The sequence below is a fragment of the Cutaneotrichosporon cavernicola genome (assembly GCF_030864355.1).
Source record: "Cutaneotrichosporon cavernicola HIS019 DNA, chromosome: 2".
Classification (NCBI taxonomy): domain Eukaryota; kingdom Fungi; phylum Basidiomycota; class Tremellomycetes; order Trichosporonales; family Trichosporonaceae; genus Cutaneotrichosporon; species Cutaneotrichosporon cavernicola.
The window spans coordinates 2,044,383-2,067,045 of NC_083394.1; the positions used below are offsets into that span (position 1 = coordinate 2,044,383).

Below are 22,663 nucleotides of genomic sequence, written 5' to 3' on the forward strand. Positions count from 1 at the left end.
CTCTGCGTCCCTTACATGAAAGCATCTAATCCTTGTGCTCCCGGACATTATTGAGGTCAGTTCTCGGGCCGTGCACAGTCAGAATCAACACCTTGGATCCATATGCTTCACATGATTTGTACACACATCCAACAATCTAGAACTGCTCACTCAGAGTCCAACCCCCCAGATCCTCTCCGCTTTCGTGCTCCGCTGCCCAATCATCAACATTGAACCCGTCATCCTCGTCGACAGGCATCCCGAACCCACGCAGCCCCCCCTGCTCGCTTCCCAGGCGTCCAACCGGCGCGCTCATAGTCGGCCGCAGCTGACGGCGTGGCATGCCAGCAAACGCGCGCGCAGGAACAGGCGGCGGTGGCATGGCATTAGACAGCTCGGGAACAGAGGTGGGGTTGATAAAGACGGGTGGGAAGTCGTCCACCTGGACTGGCTGTGGCCGCGATGGAACGACTTGCGCAGGCGGGAACGCGTGGTTGACCGCGTCGGCGTCGGAGGGCTCGTCACCCTCCCCACCCTCTCCCATGCGCTTGTGGCCGCGCCGCCGCTCGACGACCACCTCGCCGTCGGCGCTGAAGCGGAGGCGCTGGTCCGCTGCGAGCTCGGCTGCACGCGTGCGCGGCGAAAGAGAGAGCGCATTGGTCGGAGTCGACGAGTATGGTTGCAGCTCGCGGAGGCGGAGATCGTCCTTGACGATTAGGCGGGCTTGGGCTTGCGCGTCGCGATCGCTGAGGAATATGGCTGAGTTCGAGGGGAGGACGGGGAGGGATTGGGTCGGCTGCAGACTGCGACCCTGCGATACCACTGACATTAGCAGGAGACGAGGGATGGGCGAGAAGGGCGGATGGCGAATGGATTGAGAGGAAGGGTAGTGAACAAGGTGGGAAATCATGAGGGGGAGGAGAGGAAGGACAGAGGAGCAGGCGTTGCCAATGGCGCGCTTAGCATTTGGTGTAGAGACTACTCACTCATGCGGTTCCGGCGCCCAACGTTCTGAAGCGCAGCCTGCACGTCGTCGGGGATACCGTGGCGCTGGCCATAGATGTCGGCGGTAGTAGGCTCAGCTGCGGCGCGGGCATGCGCGTCGCGCAGCTGGCGTTTTGAGTCTGGCGCGTCCGACATGGCTACGAAAGATGGTGAACACGCCGCAGCCGGGGGAAGAAAAAGGAAGAGCCGGGAGGATGGATTGTAGAAGATGAGAGCGGATCAGAAAGAGAATGATAGAGTATACAGTAAGAGAGAAGAGAGGAAGGCAAGACAAAGGAGGCGCGTCTCCCCACCACCCCACAAGCACCTCCCCGACCACGTGCAGAGCACGTGATGCGGATCCGGATACGATCGCGCCTCGTCAACTCGTCAGATGTGTCACCTGTGACGCATTCTCAGTTGACTCTCCTTCTCTCTCTCTCTCTCTCTCTCTCTTTGTCATCTCCTCACTCCGCGTCGTGCAGCCAAAGCACGATCGCGGTGTGCACCTTTGACCCTCCGACATCCTACTATCCTACTCTCGACTCCTCGACCATCTCTCTACCTGCCGATCCAGACTCATCGGCCCTTCTCACCGACCTCCCCTGACAGCCTACGGCGCCACCGCACTATCCTAACACTCTCCCGCGTCCCGCATCCATCTCTATCACCTCCGCCACCACCACCACCTCTCTTCCCATCCCCTCCTCCCCCCTCCCAACCTCTCGTCATTTCAACCATCTCACTAAACATTGTCTGAATAGAACAACCTAGACCATCCCCGATGCCCGGCTTCATCTCCGACGCATCTTCTGGCTCGGCCGCATCAGGCTCCTCCTCCCTCCCGACCCCGGCTCTGTCCCACAGAGACACGCCCACACCAGGCATCACCAACCCCGCAACTCCCGTCAGCCCACCAGACGAGATCTGTACCCGCGCCCACGCATTGTACGCGTTCGACGTCCTCGCATCCCATCTTGAGCGACATGATGCCGCCCCACCACCATTCGCAAACGGGAAGGACAAGTAGTGAGTCCCCCCCCCCTCTCTCTCTTTTCTATCGTGTATGTGAGGGGCGCTCACCCCAGCGCCCTCTTCGTGACATGGAACACGCTCAAGCCGCGCAAAACCCTTCGAGGATGTATTGGCAACTTTACGCCTATGCGCCTCGACAAGGGTCTGGCGGAATACGCCCTCGTCGCCGCACTCGAGGACCACCGCTTCTCGCCTATTCGCGCGTCAGAGCTTCCATCCCTGGGATGCGGCGTGAGCCTCCTCACCCCATTCACCCCCGTCGCTACCCCTCTGTCCTGGGATCTTGGCACGCACGGTATCCACGTCACGTTCCCGCATCCTACTGCCGGCCGTACCCTGTCCGCAACTTATCTCCCCGACGTAGCCCCCGAACAAGGTTGGAGTAAAGAGCAGGCGGTACTCAGCCTCATCCAGAAGGCTGGGTGGCGGGGACGCGTCACGGTAGGCGATAAGGTGTGGAATAGCATCAGCACCAAGGTGTATGGGAGCGTCAAAGTCGCCGTCACATATGACGACTACGTCGCGTGGAAGAAGGGCGGCGTCGTCGAGGACAAGGACAAGGACAAGAAGGGCGCCGAACGCGGCGCGCTCGCGTAGGTACTCCCCCCCCCTTCTTTCGCTGCACTTTGAGCTCACGCACTAGCGTGCTGTCCCGCCTTGTGCGCGGGTAGGCTTCTGGCAAGCCGACGTTGTACTTAGTCTTACATTTGACATGAATACCCATTTGTTGATACATAGTGTGGTGTGCGCAGCAGTCTCGGTTGTTCGGGGCTCTTAGTAGCGGGACGGGAAGTCGTCAGAACAGTGAGTCATGTATCGGAAATAGTGAACAGCACGGTAAGCGTTTGGGGTCCGCAACCGGCAGTGAGCCGCAGATGAGCCACACAATGACATGAAACTGCGAAATATGCTGACAATGAGCCACACCTATCTACCTTCTCCATCATACACTCTCCAAGCACACTAGTCCCGGTCCGAGTCAGACGAATACTGGCGCCGGCGGGGCGGCGTATCCGAGTCATCGCGGCGTCGCCGGGGAGACAGTGACGGGGACCGCGAGTCTCCGCGGCGCGGTGTTGGGGACCGCGAGTCGTCACGGGGACGGCGGGGAGGGGTGGAGTCGTCGCGGCGGCGGGGAGGTGAGCGCGAGTCTTCAGGGGAGTAACGGCGACGAGGAGCTGGAGAACGCGACTCATGGCGGCGGGGAGTGGGAGAACGCGACTCGGCACGCGAGTCAGAGCGACGAGAAGCGGGGGGGCGTGAGTCGTTAAGAGCGTCGCGGCGTGGTGGTGTCGACGACTCGCGGCGGCGCGGGGAGCGGTCGTCGTCCGAGTCGTCGCGCTTACGGCGAACCGGAGAACGAGAGCGGTCACGGTCGCGGTCTTCTTCGCGGCGACGCTTCTTCTCGGCGTCGCGGCGGGCATAGTACTCCTCACGGCGACGGAGGCGCTCCTTCTTCTCGAACTCCTTCTTGCGGCGGGCCTCTGCACGCTCGCGTTCCCGCGCCTCCTCGATACGCTCCTCCTCGCGCGCGCGCTTCTCGGCGATACGCTCGGCGCGCTCCTCCTCCGTCTCGCGGTGGAACGCCTTGCCCTCCTCGTAGTCGGCGCGGATGTTTAGGGCGCGCTTCAACCGGCCCATTTCGGCCTCCTTGGCTGCAGCGACAGAGTGCGAGTCCGTCGCGCGCTTGCCGGAAATCGGTGCACCGGCGGCCTGCAACTTGGCGCGCAGGGCCGAGACTTGCTCCTCGATTTCGTCGTCGTCCACACTGGGATTAGCTCTGTTAAGCTGATTCTGTGGGTTCGACGTCCCCTACATGCCCCATCGTCTAGGGCACAAGGTCCTATTCTAGCCGTTGCTGTTCGCGACCATGTAGGCGGCAACCATAGGATTGACTGAAGCCATGAGGGGTCGCGGTGGCCCTGTGGTGGAGGAAGATGCAGAGAGTGGACGAAGAGACAGAGGGACGAGGAAAGGAAGGATAGAGTCATTGAAGGAGAGAGGAAGGGAGGGAGAAAGGCGTTAGGGAAGGTTGACTCACTCGTCGTCTTCGAGCTTGTCTCGCAATTCGAGGCATTTGATCTCAATTTGCCGCTTCCGCTCGTGCTCGAGAATACCAGCGTCCGGCGTCCGGTGGACAGGCGGTTTGGCGATCTCGTTCAGATACTCCTCGTAGTTCTTGTATCCAGCAGCCGAACCACCCGGCGGGCCCTGCCGGATCTGCAGCGCCGACGTATTGCGCTGGATAAAGCCGTTGGTGCCACTGGTGTTAGCGCAGGGACGAAGTGAGCGGTAGGGTGGGAGAGAGAGTGGGAGAGTGCTCAGCTGGTGTGCAATGGCAGTCGACGGCACTCTCTTACAGCTCACTCAATTCCCAGAGCTGGAGAACCCCATTCTACCCCGCTCGTCTTCTACACTCACCTTCCGCGCGCAGTCGACAAGCCGATGTTGTTGTAACTCATGGTGTTATGGGTGGAGGATCACAACAAGTCGCAGTGACTTGGTTAATGGGTGGCGGCGGAAATTCGGGGTTAGGAGCCCGGTGGCAATCCTGAAATGGAGATTTCAGAGTGGAGGTGGGTCATCCGCTCGCATCTTAATAGTTCACCACCATGTCCAGTTCAAGCACATCGAGCAGCTCGAGCGAGTCAAGTAGCTCGTATGCGTCGAGTAGCTCGTCAGCGTCCGAGTCTACGCCTTCTCCCTCCCGGCCGCGGGCAACAAAGGACGAGCTCCTAGTACCGGATGAGGATGAGGGTGAGAATGAGGTTTACGCGCCCAGTCCGACCCTCCTCGCAGCGTACGATACACTCATGACCTCCCGTTTCCCCGGTATCTCCCTTCCCTCTTCCATCTCGACACCTGCTCCAGGTCCCGTGACAGTGCTCTCAGATGACGAGGAGGAAGATCCCAACCGACCCTTGACCAAAGCGGAGCGACAGAACGCGAAGAAGAAGCGACGGAAGGAACGGGAACGCGCGCTCAAGGCCGCCGCAGCTGCCGCCAAGGGCGAGACGCTCCCGACGCCGACTCAGAAGAACGCAGAAGAAGGACCAATATGTGAGTCTCCCTATCCGGCCACAGTGCCAGCAGACCTCCTCATTGGGACCTGGGCTGCAGTTGAGCTCGTTCACGTGTGTTGCAGCTGACAACAGCGTTCCGCCTCTTCAGACCACTGGTATCCATCTCGCTCTCAACTGTCGAAAGCTACGAGCTCACGTCCAACCCTCGTGTCCGACCACTACCCCTGGATGTGCAGGATCGTATACACCGCCTAGCAGCTGAGGCTGCGATCGACGCACCCACTTTCCCATCCCTCCCTACGCAGCTGGAAGAGTGGCGCGCCGAAATGCCCACACCCCCGGTCTTCCTGGCGTACACGAACGAGGAGGAACATAAGTGTGTTGCTGTGCCTGCTGTGCGTCTCCGATGCACAGAGGAGGAAGGGGAGAGGGAGAGGGAGGAGATGAAGGAGGAACGAAGAGCGAAGCGGCGACGAGAGTTTCCGGCAGCGCAGTTCTGGACGCCGCCTGTGGGGGTTGTTCCGCGCGGATATGGGTATGGGTGGAGTGTGTAGCATTTGTAGCATAATCATTGTTTGAGCTTGGGAGCTGGAAGGACCCGGGAGTGTCGCTCTGAACATCGCGCTCAGTGGAGAAGATCGGGTTGGATTTCGACCGACCGCCTGCGCTCGTCAGTGCCCTCCTCGCCTCGCCGACGCCAGCGATATCTCGCCAATCTCAGCGTGTCCGCGCCGTCCAGAGGCATCGTACTCGCGCCGCTCGGACGGTTGCTCGTACACATGGATAGTTGCTCGCGCCTAGCGTCCTCGCGTCAGTATGAACGACAAGCTGCAACGGTCTCTGTCACTGCAATGGGATCGGGGCCGTATCGCGCAGAATGGTTCGCCCAGTGGGCATGGTAATCTTGAACGCCACTGACCACCCCCATGTCAGGGTCGCCGGCGAGTCATTGCCGATGACGCCGCCGCCAATCAGAGGCGGTGCACGTCACCAAATCACTGGGCCGCGTGCTCTATCCCTGTATCGAGCGGTGTGCGACGTCATTGACTCCGGTCTCGTCATTGTCTGCCCGGTTGTCGGTCCCGTGTTGGTCGGCCAGCCCGGTCCATCGAAGGCGGTGGAACACAGGAAGCAAGGTCAGTCAGTGAGCTCTGTGGGTCCGCCGATCTCTGGTCCGTCCCGTTCTATGGCATGGCTGCATATCTCGTTGCTTGTTGACTGCTGACGGGTCCGTAACCGGCCCCTCCCTCGTCGTATGTGCAGTGCTTAGCGGCGCTGGGTACCTGGGTGGTTGTCGCCGGCAGCACCGCGCGACGTGTTAAAGTCGGAGCGCTCATTGGCCTTGAATTGTTGCTTCTGCTCGCGGCCGTTCTGGAGGATCAACTGGATGACAGCCCTGCGCGTCAGCACTTGTTCTGAACAACTGTCACGGCCCGTGCCCACTCACTCGACAGACTTGTCCTTGACCTTCTTGTCGTCGCCGAAGAAGGCGGTCTCGAGCTCCATACGCGAGATGGGCTGGAGGACGCCGGTCACGCCTCCGGTGTTGCTCTTGTACTGTATGTCAGCAGAGGAGAATGTAAATTGGGCTGCGTAGGGGCCTACTCACAACGGAGAAGTTGCCAATGAAACGGGAGAGAGCAATCGACTTGCCGCCCTCGGGCTGCTCGCGCCACTCCTTGAACTCCTTCTCGTCGTCGACGAAGATCAGGTACTCCTCGGCGTGCTCATGGGGGCGCCAGATAATAGTGAGGACCTCGTTGGACATGGTGGGCGAGTGGACGGGGGTTGGTAGATGTGTGTAAGAGGAGGTGTGAGTGTTGGAAGTAGAGTGTTGGGATCTAGAGAAAGTCTAGTGGATGTGGAAGAGTGAAGAGAAGTCTGGGCGGGGGAGTTAGGCTTAAGTAGTACAATCGGATCCAACAGGGACGTGGACCTGACTGCTTGCTTCTGGCAGCTGGCAGACACAACTCGGTCATCCCCTCCCAACACCCTATCACCAATTGCACTCACTCCACTCTCCAACTTGCAAACCCAACCAACCGCCACTGACGTCATTATACACCTCATCATTCTTTGTCCGGAACCGGATCATTCACGTGTCAGTTAGGCATGGACTTAACTTTGCAAGCCTTGGTATGAGAGGCCTAGTTGAAAATATCACGTGATCAAATAGAATGGAAGCAAAACCACGTGAGTCACTTGCAGAAAGGGAGATTGCGCGATTGTCCGACATCAGCGGGCCCTTTGCCAGGGTGGATGATAAGGGATGATGCGAGCCAGATGAAAATCGTACGAGAACAAGGCCAAAATACCAACAACGTCAGCCAGTAAAGTCAAGCGACAGGGGATTATTTGCCCTCACATGCCTCACAGCTCACAGGCTACGCGATCATTACACGAGACATGGCATTAGCGCTTGTCGGCCCGACCCATACACGCCTGATCACTTCTAATCTGACACACAGACCATCAAGCCATTCAAGCCACTCACTCGTCCTGCATCATCCTGACCAGCCTTACTGACAAGCCACTCCATTAGGTGACCAGGCCACACATGGCACGACAACTGTACATCGCACCATCCCAACCCATCCCTCCTACAATCCACACCACCACGAGTAGTAGTTTAGTAGTACGAATGTGGTTTGGGGTCTACACTCTGCCCGCGCTGCTTGGGTTGTTGGGGCGGGTCGCATTCGATGTGCCTTGTGTCAAAGAAATGCTCACCATGGAGGTAATTGTGCCTTGAAATTATTAGAGAATGCGGGGTTAGAACAAGCTTGTCGATCAGCCTCCGATAACCCCGAGTGTCCTCTTGGTGTTGGATTCAGTGATCTCCACGTTGGAACTGGCACATTTAGTGTAAATGATCGGGTGATCTGGCGGTGTCCAGTCTCCGCCTCGACCTCGACTTTGCACTTTTGTTGCCAGGCATGCAAAGGGAGAGGTCCGAGTGAACTCTGGCTCTAGAGCAGAGGGCATTAGAGAAGAGGACTGAGGGTGGCGTGACGAGCGCGTTCCCGGTCATCCAAGGTTACCCTGAGAGGAAAAAAGCGCGTCTCCCCAAAAACTAGGAGGAATCCGAGCCAAAGCGGTCAGAGCAATATCTGAATCCACCGTACGAGAAAGGACTTGACCGACAACTCGCCTTTGGCCCGAACCCCTTCCCTCGTCCTCCGCACATCGTATCATCATCTTTAGCTACTTACTTTACCTTGCTTTCTCTGCAAATACGCTCTCTCTTTCTCATCCTACTCTATCTTTTTCTTTAATAACCCCCTTGTGTTTCTTTGTTGTTGCCCCACACCCCATCATCCACAATGGTCGCCGCATTTGACATCCCCGCCCGCCCCCAGAACGTCGGCATCAAGGCCGTCGAGATGTACTTCCCCAAGCGCTGCATCTCGGAGGAGGACCTCGAGGAGTTCGATGGCGTCTCCAAGGGCAAGTACACCATTGGCCTCGGCCAGAAGTACATGGCCTTCACCGACGACGTGTGAGTGCCCGAGATGAGGAACGTAGCTGGGATCGCATGGACCGAAGCGGGAGCAAGCTTGAGCCAGTGGCAAGCAACTTGGGACAGCGAGCTGACGCGACAGTGAGGACATCAACTCGGTTGCTCTGACTGGTAAGTCGATAGGTCGACGCTTTGCGTGGTGGGTGACAAAGGCTGGTATAGTGGAGGATCGCCACCATGACCAGAGCTGGGCAGTGGAGGGATGACGATCGTCTTTCTGCGGAGGTGCATCATCCCAGCTCCCAAGATGCTGCATCACGTCTGGGCAGCTGTGGGAGGTTTGGCGCAGGAGCGCCGGACGGCTTCATCTGCCCGCGGGGCGTGAGACCTTGGACCGGGGCCTGGTCCGGAGCTGTATCACGCGACACGGCCTCCTGGGGCAAGTCGTGCGTAGCGCCCGTTTCACCGCAGGCGCAGAGACCAAGCGAGTCGCGACCTTTTTCGCCTCGGTGGCGCTGGTCAAGGCCGTGTACCGCGGGCGGATCTGGGGTAGGGCCATACCTTGTTCTAGGTCCGGCGTGGAGCTCACAACTTGACCTGGGGTGGACCACAGGTGTCCTTGACCTCTTGGTCAGGTCCGTAGGCCCCAGGCAGCCCCAGAGACCGGAACTCGTGTGGAGTCCGAGCAAGCGGCATTGAGCTCACACACAGTCGTTTCGTCCCTTCTTGAGAAGTACAACATCGACCCCAAGTCGATTGGCCGCCTCGACGTCGGCACTGAGACCATCATTGACAAGTCCAAGTCGACCAAGACCCTCCTCATGGACCTCTTCGCCAAGCACGGCAACCACGACATTGAGGGCATCGACTCGAAGAACGCGTGCTACGGCTCGACCGCCGCGCTCTTCAACTGCATCAACTGGATGCAATCAGAGTCGTGGGACGGCCGTAACGCCATTGTCATGTGCGGTGACATTGCCATCTACAAGGAGGGCTCTGCGCGCCCCGTCGGCGGCATGGGCGCGTGCGCCATGCTCATCGGCCCTGACGCTCCTATTGTCTTTGAGCGTGAGTGCGGATCGTGACACGGAGTGGTGCAGAATGTGGCTGACCGCAGCCGTCCACGGCACCTACATTGCCAACACCTGGGACTTCTACAAGCCCGACCTGTCGGCTGAGTACGTGAGTATCTGGCGCACGGAGTGGCTTGCTTGTGCACATGCGTGTCCGGTGAAGCGCGCGCACAAGGGTTTAACTGGTGCCTGTTTGGCTCCAGCAAAGAAATGGACTTGGCTGACGGCAGCCCACTGTTGATGGCCCCTGGACCATCAAGGCGTACCTTGGCGCGCTCGACAACGCGTACAACACGTACATTGAGAAGGCTGCGGCGTCGCGCGCTCGGGCTGCCAAGAAGGCGGCTGCTGCCGGTGCCAACGGACACACGAACGGGCACACCGACAACGAGAACGACCTGACCCAGTTCGACTACGTCTGCCTGCACTCGCCCTACGGCAAGCTCGTCCAGAAGGGGCACGCGCGTCTCTTCTACAACGACTTCCTGCGCAACCCCTCGCACGCGTCGTTTGCCAACATCCCCGCTGAGATCAAGGACATCGACCCCACCAAGACGTACACTGACAAGCTCGTTGAGAAGACGTTTGTCGGCCACGCTGCCGAGCACTACAACAGCGCCGTCGTGCCCGGATCCGACTGCGTCAAGCGCTGCGGCAACATGTACACTGCGTCGCTGTATGGTGCGCTCGCCTCCGTGCTCGCCAACGTTGCGCCCACCGACATCCTTGGCAAGCGCATCGGCATGTACGCTTTCGGCTCTGGTTGTGCTGCGTCGTTCTTCGCTCTTCGCGTCATCGGCTCCACTGAGGTCATCCAGCAGAAGATGGCACTCAAGGAGCGCCTCGCCGCAATGGAGGTCGTACCATGCCAGCGCTACGTGGACGGCCTCAAGCTCCGCGAGGACAACCACAACGCCATCGAGTACCTGCCCAAGGGGTCTCTTGAGAACGTGTGGCCTGGCGCGTACTACCTTGAGGGCATTGACGGTCTCTTCCGCCGCACCTACAAGCAGAAGCCCGTTGCGTAGAGGAGTGGGCCAGTGCCGACCGCATAGGCGCGGGGGCCTTGTGTGTACAGTTCACCTAGACGACCTTATATACCCTTCATTCAGGATGCATTGATACGACTAGTTTGCATGGGCGGAGTGGGTGGAATGAGCACATGGGTTGAAGGAGATGGGCTGAAATGCAGAGTCCGCAGAGACGTTGTACATTCTGCAAAGAGGGCGACAGGGTATGGTCTGGAGCCAGGCAACATGTTAATTCTTCGTGACCGACATGCGGCCATGACACCATGGCAGATAACCTGAGATCCGAGATAGGCGATATCAGCATGAGCAGCGCGCTCATGTCATCTCTGGCATCCGAGCAGTGAGGGGCGCGGGTAAACCAGCCCCCCAGCGACGTTGACCACCATGCTATGCTCGCCCTGACCTCTGTCAACGGCTTACCCGACACCGGACTGGATGTATGTCCCGGAGGTGAGCTGTCCGCTTCCTCTGGTGTACGCTTACCTCTATGATTCATGGCACCTACAGAAACCACCCTTCGATTCACGTTTCGTTCTCCCAACGGCGGGGTACACCTACGAGCTGCGAACACCCGCGACCGCGCCTCAGAGGATAAGCCAGTCAGCCATCTGTATCATCATCAGTAGCGTTACGCAGCTTGGCCAACACACGACAATACATCATGACAACAGGTCTATAGCTCACGCAAAGTACTGGCGGTACACCCACCACGCGAGGATCACCATGATGGGCATGAGGAAGCGGGCGCTGCTGTCAGCTTGTGGGGAAATGGCGTGGTAGTTGCAGCTTTACGGCCTCGCAGCGATTGGTGCGGCGACACAGATTGCTCCTACTCCACTCGTCCAGCTTGAGACTTACGCGCTGGGAGCCGGGGTGCCGGACTGGGCCTTGCCGTTGGCGGTTGTGGTGTTCTTGGCCTGGGGTCAGCTGTGTCTTGGGGCGTTGGGCTCCCCCCGAAGCTGCGACGATCCGCAAAACTGGCACCGCGATGCTGTGCGACGATCCGTCTTGACACGGCTGTCACCGACGTGCCGTCCTCCATTCCACATCACAAGGAAAAGAGTAGCCGGCGCGGCTGGGGATAGCCGCGTCCCCAACCCGCCCTCCGCTTTCCTCAATCCACGGCAAACTCACCGCCTCCGCAGGGTTGAGGTTGCCAAGGTACATCTTGAGGAGCATGTCGCGCGCCTCGTCAGAGTGCCCGACATCTTCGAACGCCTCGGTGCCGTCGCGCCCGGCCTCCTCGAGGAGCACCTGGGGGGTTAGTTTTATAATCGCTTGGCTTTGCGTAATGCTCGAACGGGAAGAGCAAACATACCTCGTCACCGCCCGGGTGCTGGTGTCAGCGCTGTACACGTGTTGATAAGGGACCTCGACTTGGCCAGCTGTTCGGTTCGCCACCTCTTGGGCTCGCCAGTTCTTGGGCTCGCCACCTCGCCAGCTCGCCACCTCGCCAGCTCGCCAGCAGCCCGACCACGCCGCCCACTCACCTCGTCCAAGAACGCCGTGACGTCGTACACCTTCTTGTGGATGGTGAGCCACAGCGAGTTGCGAGACTTGTGCTCCTCGAGGTCGGCGTAGGTGAACAGCTTGACGTCGGACATTGTTGGATGGTGTTTGAGTAATGGAGAGCGATGGCAATGTGTTAACTTTCACGTCGACGGCCGTGTCCTGGATCCTGCTTGATCCTGGGGGCCAGAGGGTCCGGGTGCGGTGAGTCTTCAGGTCTTGTCTTCAGGGTCTCGCGTGGTAATGGGACGAGGACGATTTAAGCGGCAATCACTTACCGCTCATTGGGTGAGTTTTTCTCCAACAACCTCGGCGTAGGCGGCCCCGGAATGCCGAGCATCAGCGACAGTTGATGACAACTCTCTGACTTGCTTGGCTAACCTCTCACCCGAGACCCGGCAAGCAAACGTCCACTGATCCGGTCGTTGCATTCCAATCTAACTCTAGCGGATGTACAATTCATGCCGACTCGGCCTGCTCGGCCTGCTCGCGCGGCTCGCGTGGCTCGTCGCCCTTGTGGATCTCGTTCTGCTGGATAAACGAGGCACACACGACGGCTATAACGGCGACGCAGCCACTGGCAATCCACACCGTCCGCAAGCTGACGGCGTACGCATCGAGGGCCATCTTGGCATACCGTTTCGGCAAGTCTTTGATCGCGGCCTTGGAGTGGACGACGGCGTCGATGATCGCCTCGCCGCCAGCCATGTCGCCGAACCGTTGCCGGAGCGCACGCACCAGTGCGCCGACCTGGATGCTGCCACCTAGACTGACGCCGAGCGTCGCGCCAAGCGAGCGGACAGTGTACAGCAGCGCTGTGGCCTTGGGCATTGCACGCGAGTCGACCGACGAGATGAGTGCGACTACTGTCAGCGCAATGTTGAAACAAACTTACTGAGAGAGACGCAGAGGTACACTGCATAGCCAGTGTTAAGCGGCAGGATCGTCGCGTAGTATCCCCATGTAGGCCAGTTGGGTTGCCATGTCGCTGCAATCCATGCACCCCAGATGGACGGGAGGAGAGATACTACCCCAAGCCAGGTGTATCGACCGCCACGGCGGATATGGCTAGTTTCAGTTTTTTATATAGAAGAGTTGGGCCTTACTGTCCGGCAAACAAGGTGCCCGTACTCAATCCGATACCCGAGCACACGCTGAGGACCCACCCCGCTTCAGCGGCGGGCATGTCCATCAACACGGCAAAGTATGTGGGGACGTGGAAGAGGAGGGCCTGCGACCCAATCATGAGGAGGACGGCCGAGCTCCAGATCGCACGTAACTGGGATGTCTTGAACAGGCCCATGGGTACGATGGGGCGTTCGGCACGCATTTCAGCCGCTACGAACGCCACGAGCAGCACGACCGATGCGATAAGGAGGCCATACACGGACGGGTGGGACCATGGGCGCAAGTACGAGGTGTGGAAGCTCAGGCCGAGGATCAGTGATGCCGTACTGGTTGAGAGGAGGACAACGCCGGCCCAGTCGAGCGAGATGAGACCGTGAAGGAGCGAGGTATGGGTTGGGGCAATGGGCGGTTCGGGGAGGAATACAAAGACGATTGTCGCGCAGAACACGACGACCGGGAGCTGCGACCAGAACGCCAAAGGCCAGCCATAGCGGTCGGCGAGGATACCGGCTGTCGGGCCGCCGAGCGCCGCGCCTACTCCAAACACTGTCATCATTAGGCCTGATGTCAACGTATTCCATGTAAACCTAAGCCGTACCTTGATAGAACCCGCGCTCATGCAATGCGACGAGATCAGTGCAAATCACTGCCGAAACAGTCAGCAATCCCCCTCCTCCGAGGCCGGTCAGTCCTCGCGCAGCGACGAGGGACCACATCCCCGGCGCCATAGCACATGCTGCGCTCCCAGCCCCATAGAACGAGCATGCGGCGAGCATGGCAAATCGCCGCCCCAGCGCATCAATCAGCACCCCATACACTGGGATGAAGGCCGTGTTCGCCAGCGTAAACACGCTGCCGAGGTACGCGGCAAGTTCGGCGTGCTGGAACGAGCTGGCGATGGTGGGTGCCAGCGTCGGGATAGCGGTGGACTGCAGTGCGTACGCAAAGTTGGACGACCAGATGCCCGCGCTAGTCTCAGTATTGTTGAGGGGGGGACTTACAGGATGACGACGAGTCGCGTGCGGGTCATCGTCTCCTTGAGGGGCCGGCTGCGGTGGAGCGGCGGCGCCGGCGTCCCATCTCCAGTGATCTTGGCGGGAGCGGCGGGGAGGACGGTCTTGGCGTTGGGGACGGCGGGGAGGACGACGGATCCAAACTTTGTTGTTTCGCGAGTTGGCGATGCGAGCGTGCTGCTCCCCGCCGACGAGAGGAGGGGGGTGCGTTCCGACGCCGTCATGGTGAGGTGAACCTGGGTTGAGGGCGAGAGTATGGACAACGGCTTATCGCATCGAGAGTGATCGTGTCGACGAGATGAGTGAGATGAGTGAGATGAGCTCGGCGCGGAAGCATGTTACGATTGTGATTATTCATACTCGGCGAGTTGCGAGAATGACACAATTCGGAGATGGCCGATGCGGCCATCATGTGATTTGGGCCTGGCCCAGGCTGAATCTGCTTGACATTTGTGGCTGAATCTGCCTTGACATTCGTGGCTCAGCATGACGGGGAGTACAACATGCTGCATCCTTAGCGTCGTGCCGGGCATGGTGTTAGTACCAGCTTGCCACGGGTGCGTGGCTACCCAGAGATTAGACTGCAGAATGCATGTACAATCTCGACGGTATGGTGGCAGACTTGTATGTGTCCTCGACCCGTGTATTCAGTGCGACATCGCCCCTCTACACGCAGCTAACAGCATGCACATATTGGAGGCTAGTTGACTCGACAATGTGCTGAATATGAATATATTTTTTGTACTTTGCTCAGTCAAGTCGCCGCCTCGCCGCCTCGCCGCCTCGCCCTGCTCAAGCGATTACTTTGCATTCTGCTACTGATACTGCTGACATTCAACCTGGCCTCAAGTGCCAACTCGTTCAATCTTCACCGCAATCCTACCATCCCCACCGCACCCCACTACATTTACGACTCGGCGGTCTCGTCGATGACAGTCTTCTTGAACTGGCGAGCAGGGATACGGCGCTCGAACAGGAGGTCGAGCTCGCGGTACGAGCGGCCCTTCATCTCGGGGAGGCGGAAGAAGCACCAGATCGTGCAGATGAGCGAGGTGCCGCCCCAGACAAAGGCGGCTCGGCCGCGGAGGTTCCACTCAGTCGCGTTGACCATGTACACGTTGAGGATACCCGCACAGATACCGATAATGTTGTAGGCGTTACGAGCGAGGCCGACAGTCTTGGAGCGGAGACGGGTGGACGAGACCTCGCCAACAACGCAGTAGGTCAGGGGTCCGATGGTAAAGTCGTAGATGAAGACGAAGAGCATGACCAGTCCGGCCTGGGCCCAAGCGCCACCTCCGCCCTTGTCCGCAGGCCAAGTGAGGCCGCCAATGACCCACAAGAGCGCGCACATGCAAGCCATACCGATGATAAACGGCGGGCGACGACCAGTGACAGTGAGGAGGAACCACGAGGCAACCGTGCCGACAAAAGCAATACCGGTAATGCCGAGGTTGAGGCTGAAGGCGTTGCCCTCATCGAGACCGGCCTGGAGGAAGAAGTAGGTGGGAGAACCACAGAAGACCATGCCGCACAGCTGCTGGCAGATCCAGACGACACAGGCAATCTCGGTACGCCGGCGGTCGACACCCTTGAGGCAGTCGAGGTAGGTTGAGCCGGTCTCGTGGTCAATTTCGAGTTGGTTGGTGCGGACCATCATGGCGACGGTAGCGTCTGAATCAACCATCTCGCCTTTCTTGGAGAGACGCTCAACCACGCGCTTGGCCTCAGCGAGTCGGCCGGCACGGACGAGGAACCAAGGCGACTCGGGAGCAAGAGTGACGAGAATAAAGAGAGGGATTGGCCAGAACCACTGCACGGCAAAGGGGATACGGTAGGCGTTGTGACCGGGAAGAGTGGTGACCTTGCGAAGAATGCCGGCACCAATCATCTGGCCCATAATCCAGCACAGGTTGATGTAGGTGGTGAGGTAGCCACGGAGGGGGATTGGCGCCACGTCGGATGCGTACGAGACGGCCGACGAAGAGAACGCTCCCCACGGAAGACCGCAGAGCAGTTCACCAACGAAGAGCATCTCGACATTCTTGGCAAAGAACACAATGAAGATGGTACCGGTGAGGAAGACGAGGGCGATCTGGATAGTGCGGCGGTATCCCCACTTGTCCTGGGCCCATGACGAGAGGAAGATGCCGAAAAAGCAGCCGATGGTAGGCGCCTGTTGGACAGCGGTCTGCCACGCTGCCGAGAGCTGGTAACGTTTCTGGGGGTTGGGATTGCCAGTGTCGAAGCCGAACCTCATGCGGAACTCGTTAAGACCAATAACGTTGCCGAGAACCTGGGTATCATAACCCTCCATAACTGGCTGTCAGCAACTCTGTTTGGGGGCTGGACGTCACTGCTCGGGCAAAGGGGGTCCCCCGTTACTTCCGGCATGCACAAACTCACTGATGCAGAGAGAGATGGCGACCGACCAAAAGACAGCCTTGGGGTAGTTGCGCAAACCCTCCATGAGGGTCATGTTCTTCTCCTTCTCCTCGGCGAACATCGCATCGTCGCGGAGGTCGTTCCATTCCGGCGCGTTGGTGTCGACCTTCTCGAGGTGGTTGAAGTCCATCTTGCTCTGGCGACGGTTGAAGTTGTTGAAGTTGATGTCGGGCTCCGCCTCGGCCGCCTCCATGTGCTGCTTCTCGTTCGACATGATTGTGTTTCTGTGGTGTCCACGACCGAGAACAGATGCAGAGCTGGGCTCCACCCGGACCACTTTATAGTTGTGTCAGTGATCGACAAAGTGATGGCGGGCAAGTGCAAGTAGTGCCTAGCTGACCTAGTGAGCCAAACTCACCTGCACATTCCCCCAGTCAACAACACTCGTTAGGCATCTCGGCGGTGTCCCGAGATTGAGGCCCCGCCTCTGAGCATGTCCTGCCTCGAGGGCACCACGGCAGGTGGCCGTCAAACGACATGTCGCCCCCACTCCGCAGCATCGGCCCCACGCCCTCGCTGCTACTCCGCGGCAAAGTGGCAAAATACCAACGTGACTCAGGGTATCATTCATTGGGAAGAGACACCATCTACTGTTCATACGGCAAAGTAACACATTCTCGATAGCGGGGTACCTCTCGCTATTGGACAACCCTCAGTCATGTGCCCTGCCCTCCCCGAAACTAGCGCCAAAGTTTGGCGTTGACGTCAGCCGCAACAATCCCCAAGCGAGGTTACAGTACATGATCGCCAAAGTCCAAATTGACGGAATGCTGCATACCTTGTCATCCGAGCAAAGTCTTGTGGGGAGGAGAGCATGACGCGGTTTACGGGCTCCATGGGGACCCAACTGCGGGTCCCGCTCAGACTACCATACAGCCGCACGTATTCCTCTGAGCGGGAGCAAGCCCACCCGCGGTGGTTTACAGTTAACCGTGGTAGTTGGAGCACCTCGAGTGTTCACCAGTTTTCCCCGGACGTCATCCGCCCCATAGGCGTGGACAGATCTTGGGTTGGGTTGTATTCGGATCACGCCGTGATCTCGGGTTGTATTCGGCCCACGCCGTGTGGTTAGCTTCGGCCCGGCGCCGAAGTATTATTGTCTGCCAACGAGAGCTGTCTCACGGAAAAGTCGGTGGCCGGACCGAGATCCTGAGACGGCATCGCGCCGACCGCAGCGACATCTCCATGCAAAACGGGCATGCAAGCAGCATCAACGCGTCGTCCGTTCACAACGGATGTACCTGGCCCAGAACAGCAACCACCTAAACTTTGTGGCCCCATGTGGAGTCCTCATTTGAGATGGAGCCCAAAATGCCAGTGCGAGCTAATTTTGGCCTTTTACCTCGACGGGCTCGCTGCTGTCACGCGGTGACGTGCATGATGCACCATATGTACCATATGTATACGGAGAGCTCTGTCACATCCACTACCACGCGGTGACGTGCATGCTGCCACCATATGAACCATATGTATACGGAGAACTCTCACACCCACTACCTCTGCGTCTCACCATCTCCAGCCCGAAACGACAAAAGGCAGTGGTCTCACCAGGTTAGTTGGGTGGCCCCATACAACGAAACCGTATGGCGAAAACAGGGATCAATGTGCGACACGAACCGCAAGCGTAGGCGTATGGCGAAACAGTGATCAATGTGCGCCACGAACCGCAAGCGTAGGTACAACGCAACCGTATGGCGAAACAGTGGTCAATGTGCGCCACGAACCACAAGCGTAGGCGTATGGCGAAACAGTGATCAATGTGCGCCACGAACCGCAAGCGTAGGTACAACGCAACCGTATGGCGAAACAGTGGTCAATGTGCGCTACGAACCGCAAGCCTAGCCCACTTGTGTGACCGACATGACCTTGTCTCTCGCGGGAAGGCTATCTTCAATACTGCTGCTGGAGCGCAGTGTGCTCGCGGGAAGGCTCTCTTTAATACTGCTGCTGGAGCGCAGAGTGCTCGCGGGAAGGCTCTCTTTAATACTGCTGCTGGAGCGCATTGTGCTCGCGGGAAGGCTCTCGCTATTAAATACTGCTGCGGGAGCGCATCGTGCTCCTCGCGCGACACCAAGACGAGATCCCCCCCCTGAGTCTAGCTCTAGCCTCGGCTCTCATTTCCAACTGTCCTACACAGCGAGGATAGCAAACCGGGTCGGACCACGGCGCTGTGGCACGGATATCGGTTCAAGCGAGGCTGCGAGGCCGCGCACAGGAGAAGACGTGCTCGGTGCTGTACTGGAGACCCCTCTTTCCTCTACTCGTCGGATTGTGCTGACTAGGCATACCCTCATCCCCGCAGAATGGGGTCCACGCCCATCCCCTGACGCGTGGACGGATGCGTGCTGCGCGCGACGACCCCGGCCGTGTTCTCCATTGGTGGCATTAATGGGGGACCAGCTGTGGTGGATTTAAAAGAACTGCGGGTTGACATTGTGGGCCAAAGCACGCCCTGCAACTCAGCTGCTCATGGAATGAGGCGGTTGCGCACGTGTCCATTCCGTTGGGGCTACAGAGTGGGGTATTGTACAGTTAGGTTGGCGGGAGTGGACGGCTTTCGGCGGCCAACTCACGTTGCAAGGGTACGAGCAGGCGGTATCCAACTTTTCTCCATCGTTCAATTGGGACACGTACGCGGGCTGCGGAACTAGGAGCAATACTCAAACACAGCGAGACCGCGTGTGTCCAAGGGTATATCCAAGGGTGAAGTGCGAAGACAAAACAGGGGACATGGCTCGTTTATCGAGACTCGTTCCGGGCAGCGGCTAGTGGATGGTTGACGCGTCAAAAATACCTGAAACGGCTGATAGCGCCTAGCTATTCGAAAAGCTGCATATCGCGGTCAATCGTGGATATTGGGGCGGCTGCGCGGCTGGAGGCGAGGACAAGCCTAAGCAAGGCGAGGACAAGCTCGTGAAGGCGAGGACAGGCCTAGCAAGGCGAGGACAAGCCTAAGCGATGCTCAGAATGCTCACCAACTTGCAGCCTCGCCACGATCCGCCAAAAGATATACGGATTGTAAATCTCTCCCGACTGATTGCAAAGTTGAGGTCGGGTGATGGCAGGTTCCGGGATCAGATCGGGCCAGGGTGATAGCAGGGAGATAGTAAAGTCAGGCACAACGTCAGCCACACCCGGGGCGCACGGGCAGAGGAAGAGACCCTTCCACCCTTCCCTCAAAGTGGGGGGCGTGATCAATGTCTCCCTGAGAAGAACCGTATTTGGTGAGACGCCGATGACGACACATTGCCCCCGCCCCCATTGTTACCTGTTACCTTGTTGGCATGCTCCGGCCCAATCGACCACCAGTTGCCGCTTGCTCGGTGTCATCTCTCAGCGGGTAACTCTGGCAACCAATGAGGCATTCTTCTGTGCATGAACAATGGATGAGTTGGTAAACACTGCTACCAGCTCGGTCGGCTGAAAACTACTCCCGACCATCCGAAAAGAGAAATAACTCTTTCTTGTGCCTGACAAGTGCACGGGCAACAGTGGATGGATCGGCAAGAGAATGAGGCAAAGCCACTCACGCCACAGTCAGCCTTTTCCCTCACCTCAGCATCTGGCAATAAACTGTAGATGGTCCAACAACCCTAGGTGTCCGATGTACTGGATTCACGTGCCTTGGCCCCACAGACCCCTGACATATTGGAGCCCACACCTAGCCAACACTCCAGCCTCTGTTGATAGCCCCCGCAAGTAACCTTACTTAGCGCGCGTGCCAGCTCTCTGTGTGGGGGTTGGGGGTTGGGCAGACGCAATCAGACCCCGGCGGCTACCTTTGCCTGACTTGCCGGACCTCGTCTGACGATCTCGTGCTGCAACGCCGCCGAGTCAGCTTGGATACCCTTTGTGCCGCAATGTCTTGGCCGGGCCCCAATCCAATCGAGGTCACGAGTAGCTAGGTACCTCTAGGGCTCGATGGAGCGCTCACCATCTGATTCCTGGACCCCGCCTCCTATCCCGTTCATTCAAAAAGACCAGCTGAGGCTGTCGGTTGGCCCCATCTTTCCCCGCAACTTGTTTCTCAACACGACATGTCTCACTTTGATAGTGAAAAGCACGCGATCGACCAAGCCGAAAAGCGCCACTCGGTCAATGGCGGCGTCCAGGCTGGCAAGGATAACAACTATGCCATCGAGATCGCCCCGGCTGGCCAGTCGCAGCACGTCCAGGACGCAGTCTTCGGTGACATGGGCGACGATGGCCCCAACTACCGTGCTGTTAGTTTTTTTGACAAGAGGCCAAAAAGTTGATCGCTGACATGTTAGGTCGGAGCCCTCGGTGCTTTCGCTCTCATGACCAAGGCCAATATTGGTATTGGTGTCCTTTCCATTCCTTTTGTTTTCATGGAGGTCGGCATGGTGCCCGGTGTCATCTTGCTTCTTGTGATCAACCTCATCATCATGTGTGAGTCTTTCCTTGGCAGTCGGTTAGCAAATGAGGCTTCCTCCCACGTAACGAGGTGGGGGAGGTGTCCAGGCACTGGGTACTGCCAGACTGTCGGTGGAGGTCATTTACGACGACCGCAAGTCATGTGCCTGGGTCCCGCGCCACCTACGAACCGCTCGCTGACAACCAGACTGCGCGTGCATCATTGGTGACTTTAAGATGAACCACCCTGAGGTGTACGCCATTGCCGACGCCGGCTTTGTCGTCGGTGGCCGCTTCGGCCGCGAGTACTTTGGTCTCGCGTTTGTTCTTTTCATGATCTTCGTCTCGGCGTCAGGCATCCTCACCATCGCCACCGCTCTCAACGCCGTCTCTTCCACTGCCACTCACCACGGCGCGTGCACGGCCATCTTCATGGCCGTCTCCGCCGTCAGTGGCTTCCTCCTTGCCCAGCTACGCACTCTTGGCAAGATTTCTTGGATCGGCTGGGTCGGTCTCGTTTCAATCATGGCTGCCATTCTCACTCTCACCATCGCCGTTGGTGTCCAGGAGCGCCCTTACCTCGCTGCCAAGGAGTATCCCACTGGCCCCTGGCCCAAGAACCTCAAGATTACCAACAACCCGCCGTTCTCCACCGCCATGTCTGCTATCAACTCTATCGTCTTCGCTTTCGCCGCCACTCCCACTTACTTTGGCATCATCTCGGAAATGCGTGACCCCCGCTCGTACAAGCGCACCATGTGTACCTCGATGGGCATCCTCTACTGCGTTTACGCAACCATTGGCATTGTCGTCTACTATTTCTGCGGCCAGTACGTCGCCAGCCCCGCTCTCGGCTCGGCTGGCCCAACCATGAAGAAGGTCGCCTACGGAATCGCCATCCCCGCCCTCCTCGCTTCCGTCTGCATCTACCTCCACCTTGCTGCGAAGTACTTCTTTGTCCGCATTCTCTCCGGCACCCCTCACCTCTCATCCAGCACCAAGATCCACTGGGTCACTTGGTACTCGTGTGTCACCATTTCCGCCCTCGTTGCCTACATCATTGCCTCGGCCATTCCCATTTTCAGCAACCTTATCTCGCTTATTGGTGCTCTTATCGGTCCCTCGGTGTAAGTCTAGTCTACTGTTCATTTTTTTTCTTCTCAATGCTGACACAAACAGCTGTATCGCCCCATACGCGTGGATGTGGTACCACGACAACTGGAAGCTCAACCTCAGTGGACGTCGCAATGTTTTCATGCTCGCGTTCAACGCCTTCCTCTTCGCTCTCGCCATCTTCTTCACCGGTGCCGGCACCTACGGAGCCATCGTCGCCATCATCAACGACCCTAACCGCTCCAAGCCTTGGGACTGTGCCGACAACTCGAACACGGTCGAGACTAACAAGTAGAAGAGTGTGGAGCGTGTTCGAGATAAGGAGTAGAACAGTGTGGAGGCGACGAGGCGAGCACGAGTACTCGCTGTGCTAGACGGTAAATTCACCTATTGTCAGTTCAATAGGTCACTCCACCCTGCGCCGGTGGCGTTGTACATAATGCATTGTTTTTGCGCTACTACTCGCCGACTGGCGGATGCAAAATCGGAGCCCGAG

The 22,663-nt window shown here is 58.4% G+C and overlaps 10 protein-coding genes across 10 annotated transcripts; 4 read left to right on the top strand and 6 right to left on the bottom strand.

Moving 5' to 3' along the window:
- Positions 1–136: 136 nt before the first annotated feature.
- CcaverHIS019_0207930 (uncharacterized protein) lies at positions 137–1,119 on the bottom strand (the record flags this gene model as incomplete). Its single annotated transcript, XM_060597844.1, has 2 exons — positions 137–801; positions 966–1,119. 2 exons carry the CDS (start codon positions 1,117–1,119, stop codon positions 137–139), a joined length of 819 nt encoding a protein of 272 aa, XP_060454697.1.
- A 628-nt stretch (positions 1,120–1,747) lies between these two features.
- CcaverHIS019_0207940 (uncharacterized protein) lies at positions 1,748–2,669 on the top strand (the record flags this gene model as incomplete). The annotated part of the gene is made up of 3 exons (XM_060597846.1): positions 1,748–1,992; positions 2,052–2,591; positions 2,642–2,669. 3 exons carry the CDS (start codon positions 1,748–1,750, stop codon positions 2,667–2,669), a joined length of 813 nt encoding a protein of 270 aa, XP_060454698.1.
- Positions 2,670–2,961: 292 nt separating this feature from the next.
- Positions 2,962–4,460, bottom strand: CWC21 (uncharacterized protein; the record flags this gene model as incomplete). Its single annotated transcript, XM_060597847.1, has 3 exons — positions 2,962–3,766; positions 4,040–4,261; positions 4,420–4,460. The coding sequence occupies 3 exons, from the start codon at positions 4,458–4,460 to the stop codon at positions 2,962–2,964; spliced, it is 1,068 nt and encodes a 355-aa protein (XP_060454699.1).
- A 150-nt stretch (positions 4,461–4,610) lies between these two features.
- On the top strand, positions 4,611–5,822 carry CcaverHIS019_0207960 (uncharacterized protein; the record flags this gene model as incomplete). Its single annotated transcript, XM_060597848.1, has 3 exons — positions 4,611–5,058; positions 5,154–5,416; positions 5,697–5,822. The coding sequence occupies 3 exons, from the start codon at positions 4,611–4,613 to the stop codon at positions 5,820–5,822; spliced, it is 837 nt and encodes a 278-aa protein (XP_060454700.1).
- A 465-nt stretch (positions 5,823–6,287) lies between these two features.
- Positions 6,288–6,789, bottom strand: CcaverHIS019_0207970 (uncharacterized protein; the record flags this gene model as incomplete). Its single annotated transcript, XM_060597849.1, has 3 exons — positions 6,288–6,417; positions 6,469–6,578; positions 6,631–6,789. The coding sequence occupies 3 exons, from the start codon at positions 6,787–6,789 to the stop codon at positions 6,288–6,290; spliced, it is 399 nt and encodes a 132-aa protein (XP_060454701.1).
- A 1,555-nt stretch (positions 6,790–8,344) lies between these two features.
- On the top strand, positions 8,345–10,582 carry ERG13 (uncharacterized protein; the record flags this gene model as incomplete). Its single annotated transcript, XM_060597850.1, has 5 exons — positions 8,345–8,520; positions 8,624–8,652; positions 9,193–9,549; positions 9,599–9,663; positions 9,785–10,582. The coding sequence occupies 5 exons, from the start codon at positions 8,345–8,347 to the stop codon at positions 10,580–10,582; spliced, it is 1,425 nt and encodes a 474-aa protein (XP_060454702.1).
- Positions 10,583–11,265: 683 nt separating this feature from the next.
- Positions 11,266–12,189, bottom strand: CcaverHIS019_0207990 (uncharacterized protein; the record flags this gene model as incomplete). The annotated part of the gene is made up of 5 exons (XM_060597851.1): positions 11,266–11,332; positions 11,444–11,502; positions 11,720–11,839; positions 11,904–11,921; positions 12,076–12,189. 5 exons carry the CDS (start codon positions 12,187–12,189, stop codon positions 11,266–11,268), a joined length of 378 nt encoding a protein of 125 aa, XP_060454703.1.
- A 364-nt stretch (positions 12,190–12,553) lies between these two features.
- Positions 12,554–14,459, bottom strand: CcaverHIS019_0208000 (uncharacterized protein; the record flags this gene model as incomplete). Its single annotated transcript, XM_060597852.1, has 5 exons — positions 12,554–12,957; positions 12,990–13,162; positions 13,201–13,768; positions 13,821–14,191; positions 14,224–14,459. The coding sequence occupies 5 exons, from the start codon at positions 14,457–14,459 to the stop codon at positions 12,554–12,556; spliced, it is 1,752 nt and encodes a 583-aa protein (XP_060454704.1).
- A 683-nt stretch (positions 14,460–15,142) lies between these two features.
- On the bottom strand, positions 15,143–16,894 carry CcaverHIS019_0208010 (uncharacterized protein; the record flags this gene model as incomplete). The annotated part of the gene is made up of 2 exons (XM_060597853.1): positions 15,143–16,554; positions 16,642–16,894. 2 exons carry the CDS (start codon positions 16,892–16,894, stop codon positions 15,143–15,145), a joined length of 1,665 nt encoding a protein of 554 aa, XP_060454705.1.
- Positions 16,895–20,717: 3,823 nt separating this feature from the next.
- Positions 20,718–22,462, top strand: CcaverHIS019_0208020 (uncharacterized protein; the record flags this gene model as incomplete). Its single annotated transcript, XM_060597854.1, has 4 exons — positions 20,718–20,903; positions 20,952–21,090; positions 21,263–22,181; positions 22,234–22,462. 4 exons carry the CDS (start codon positions 20,718–20,720, stop codon positions 22,460–22,462), a joined length of 1,473 nt encoding a protein of 490 aa, XP_060454706.1.
- Between the last annotated feature and the right edge of the window lie 201 nt (positions 22,463–22,663).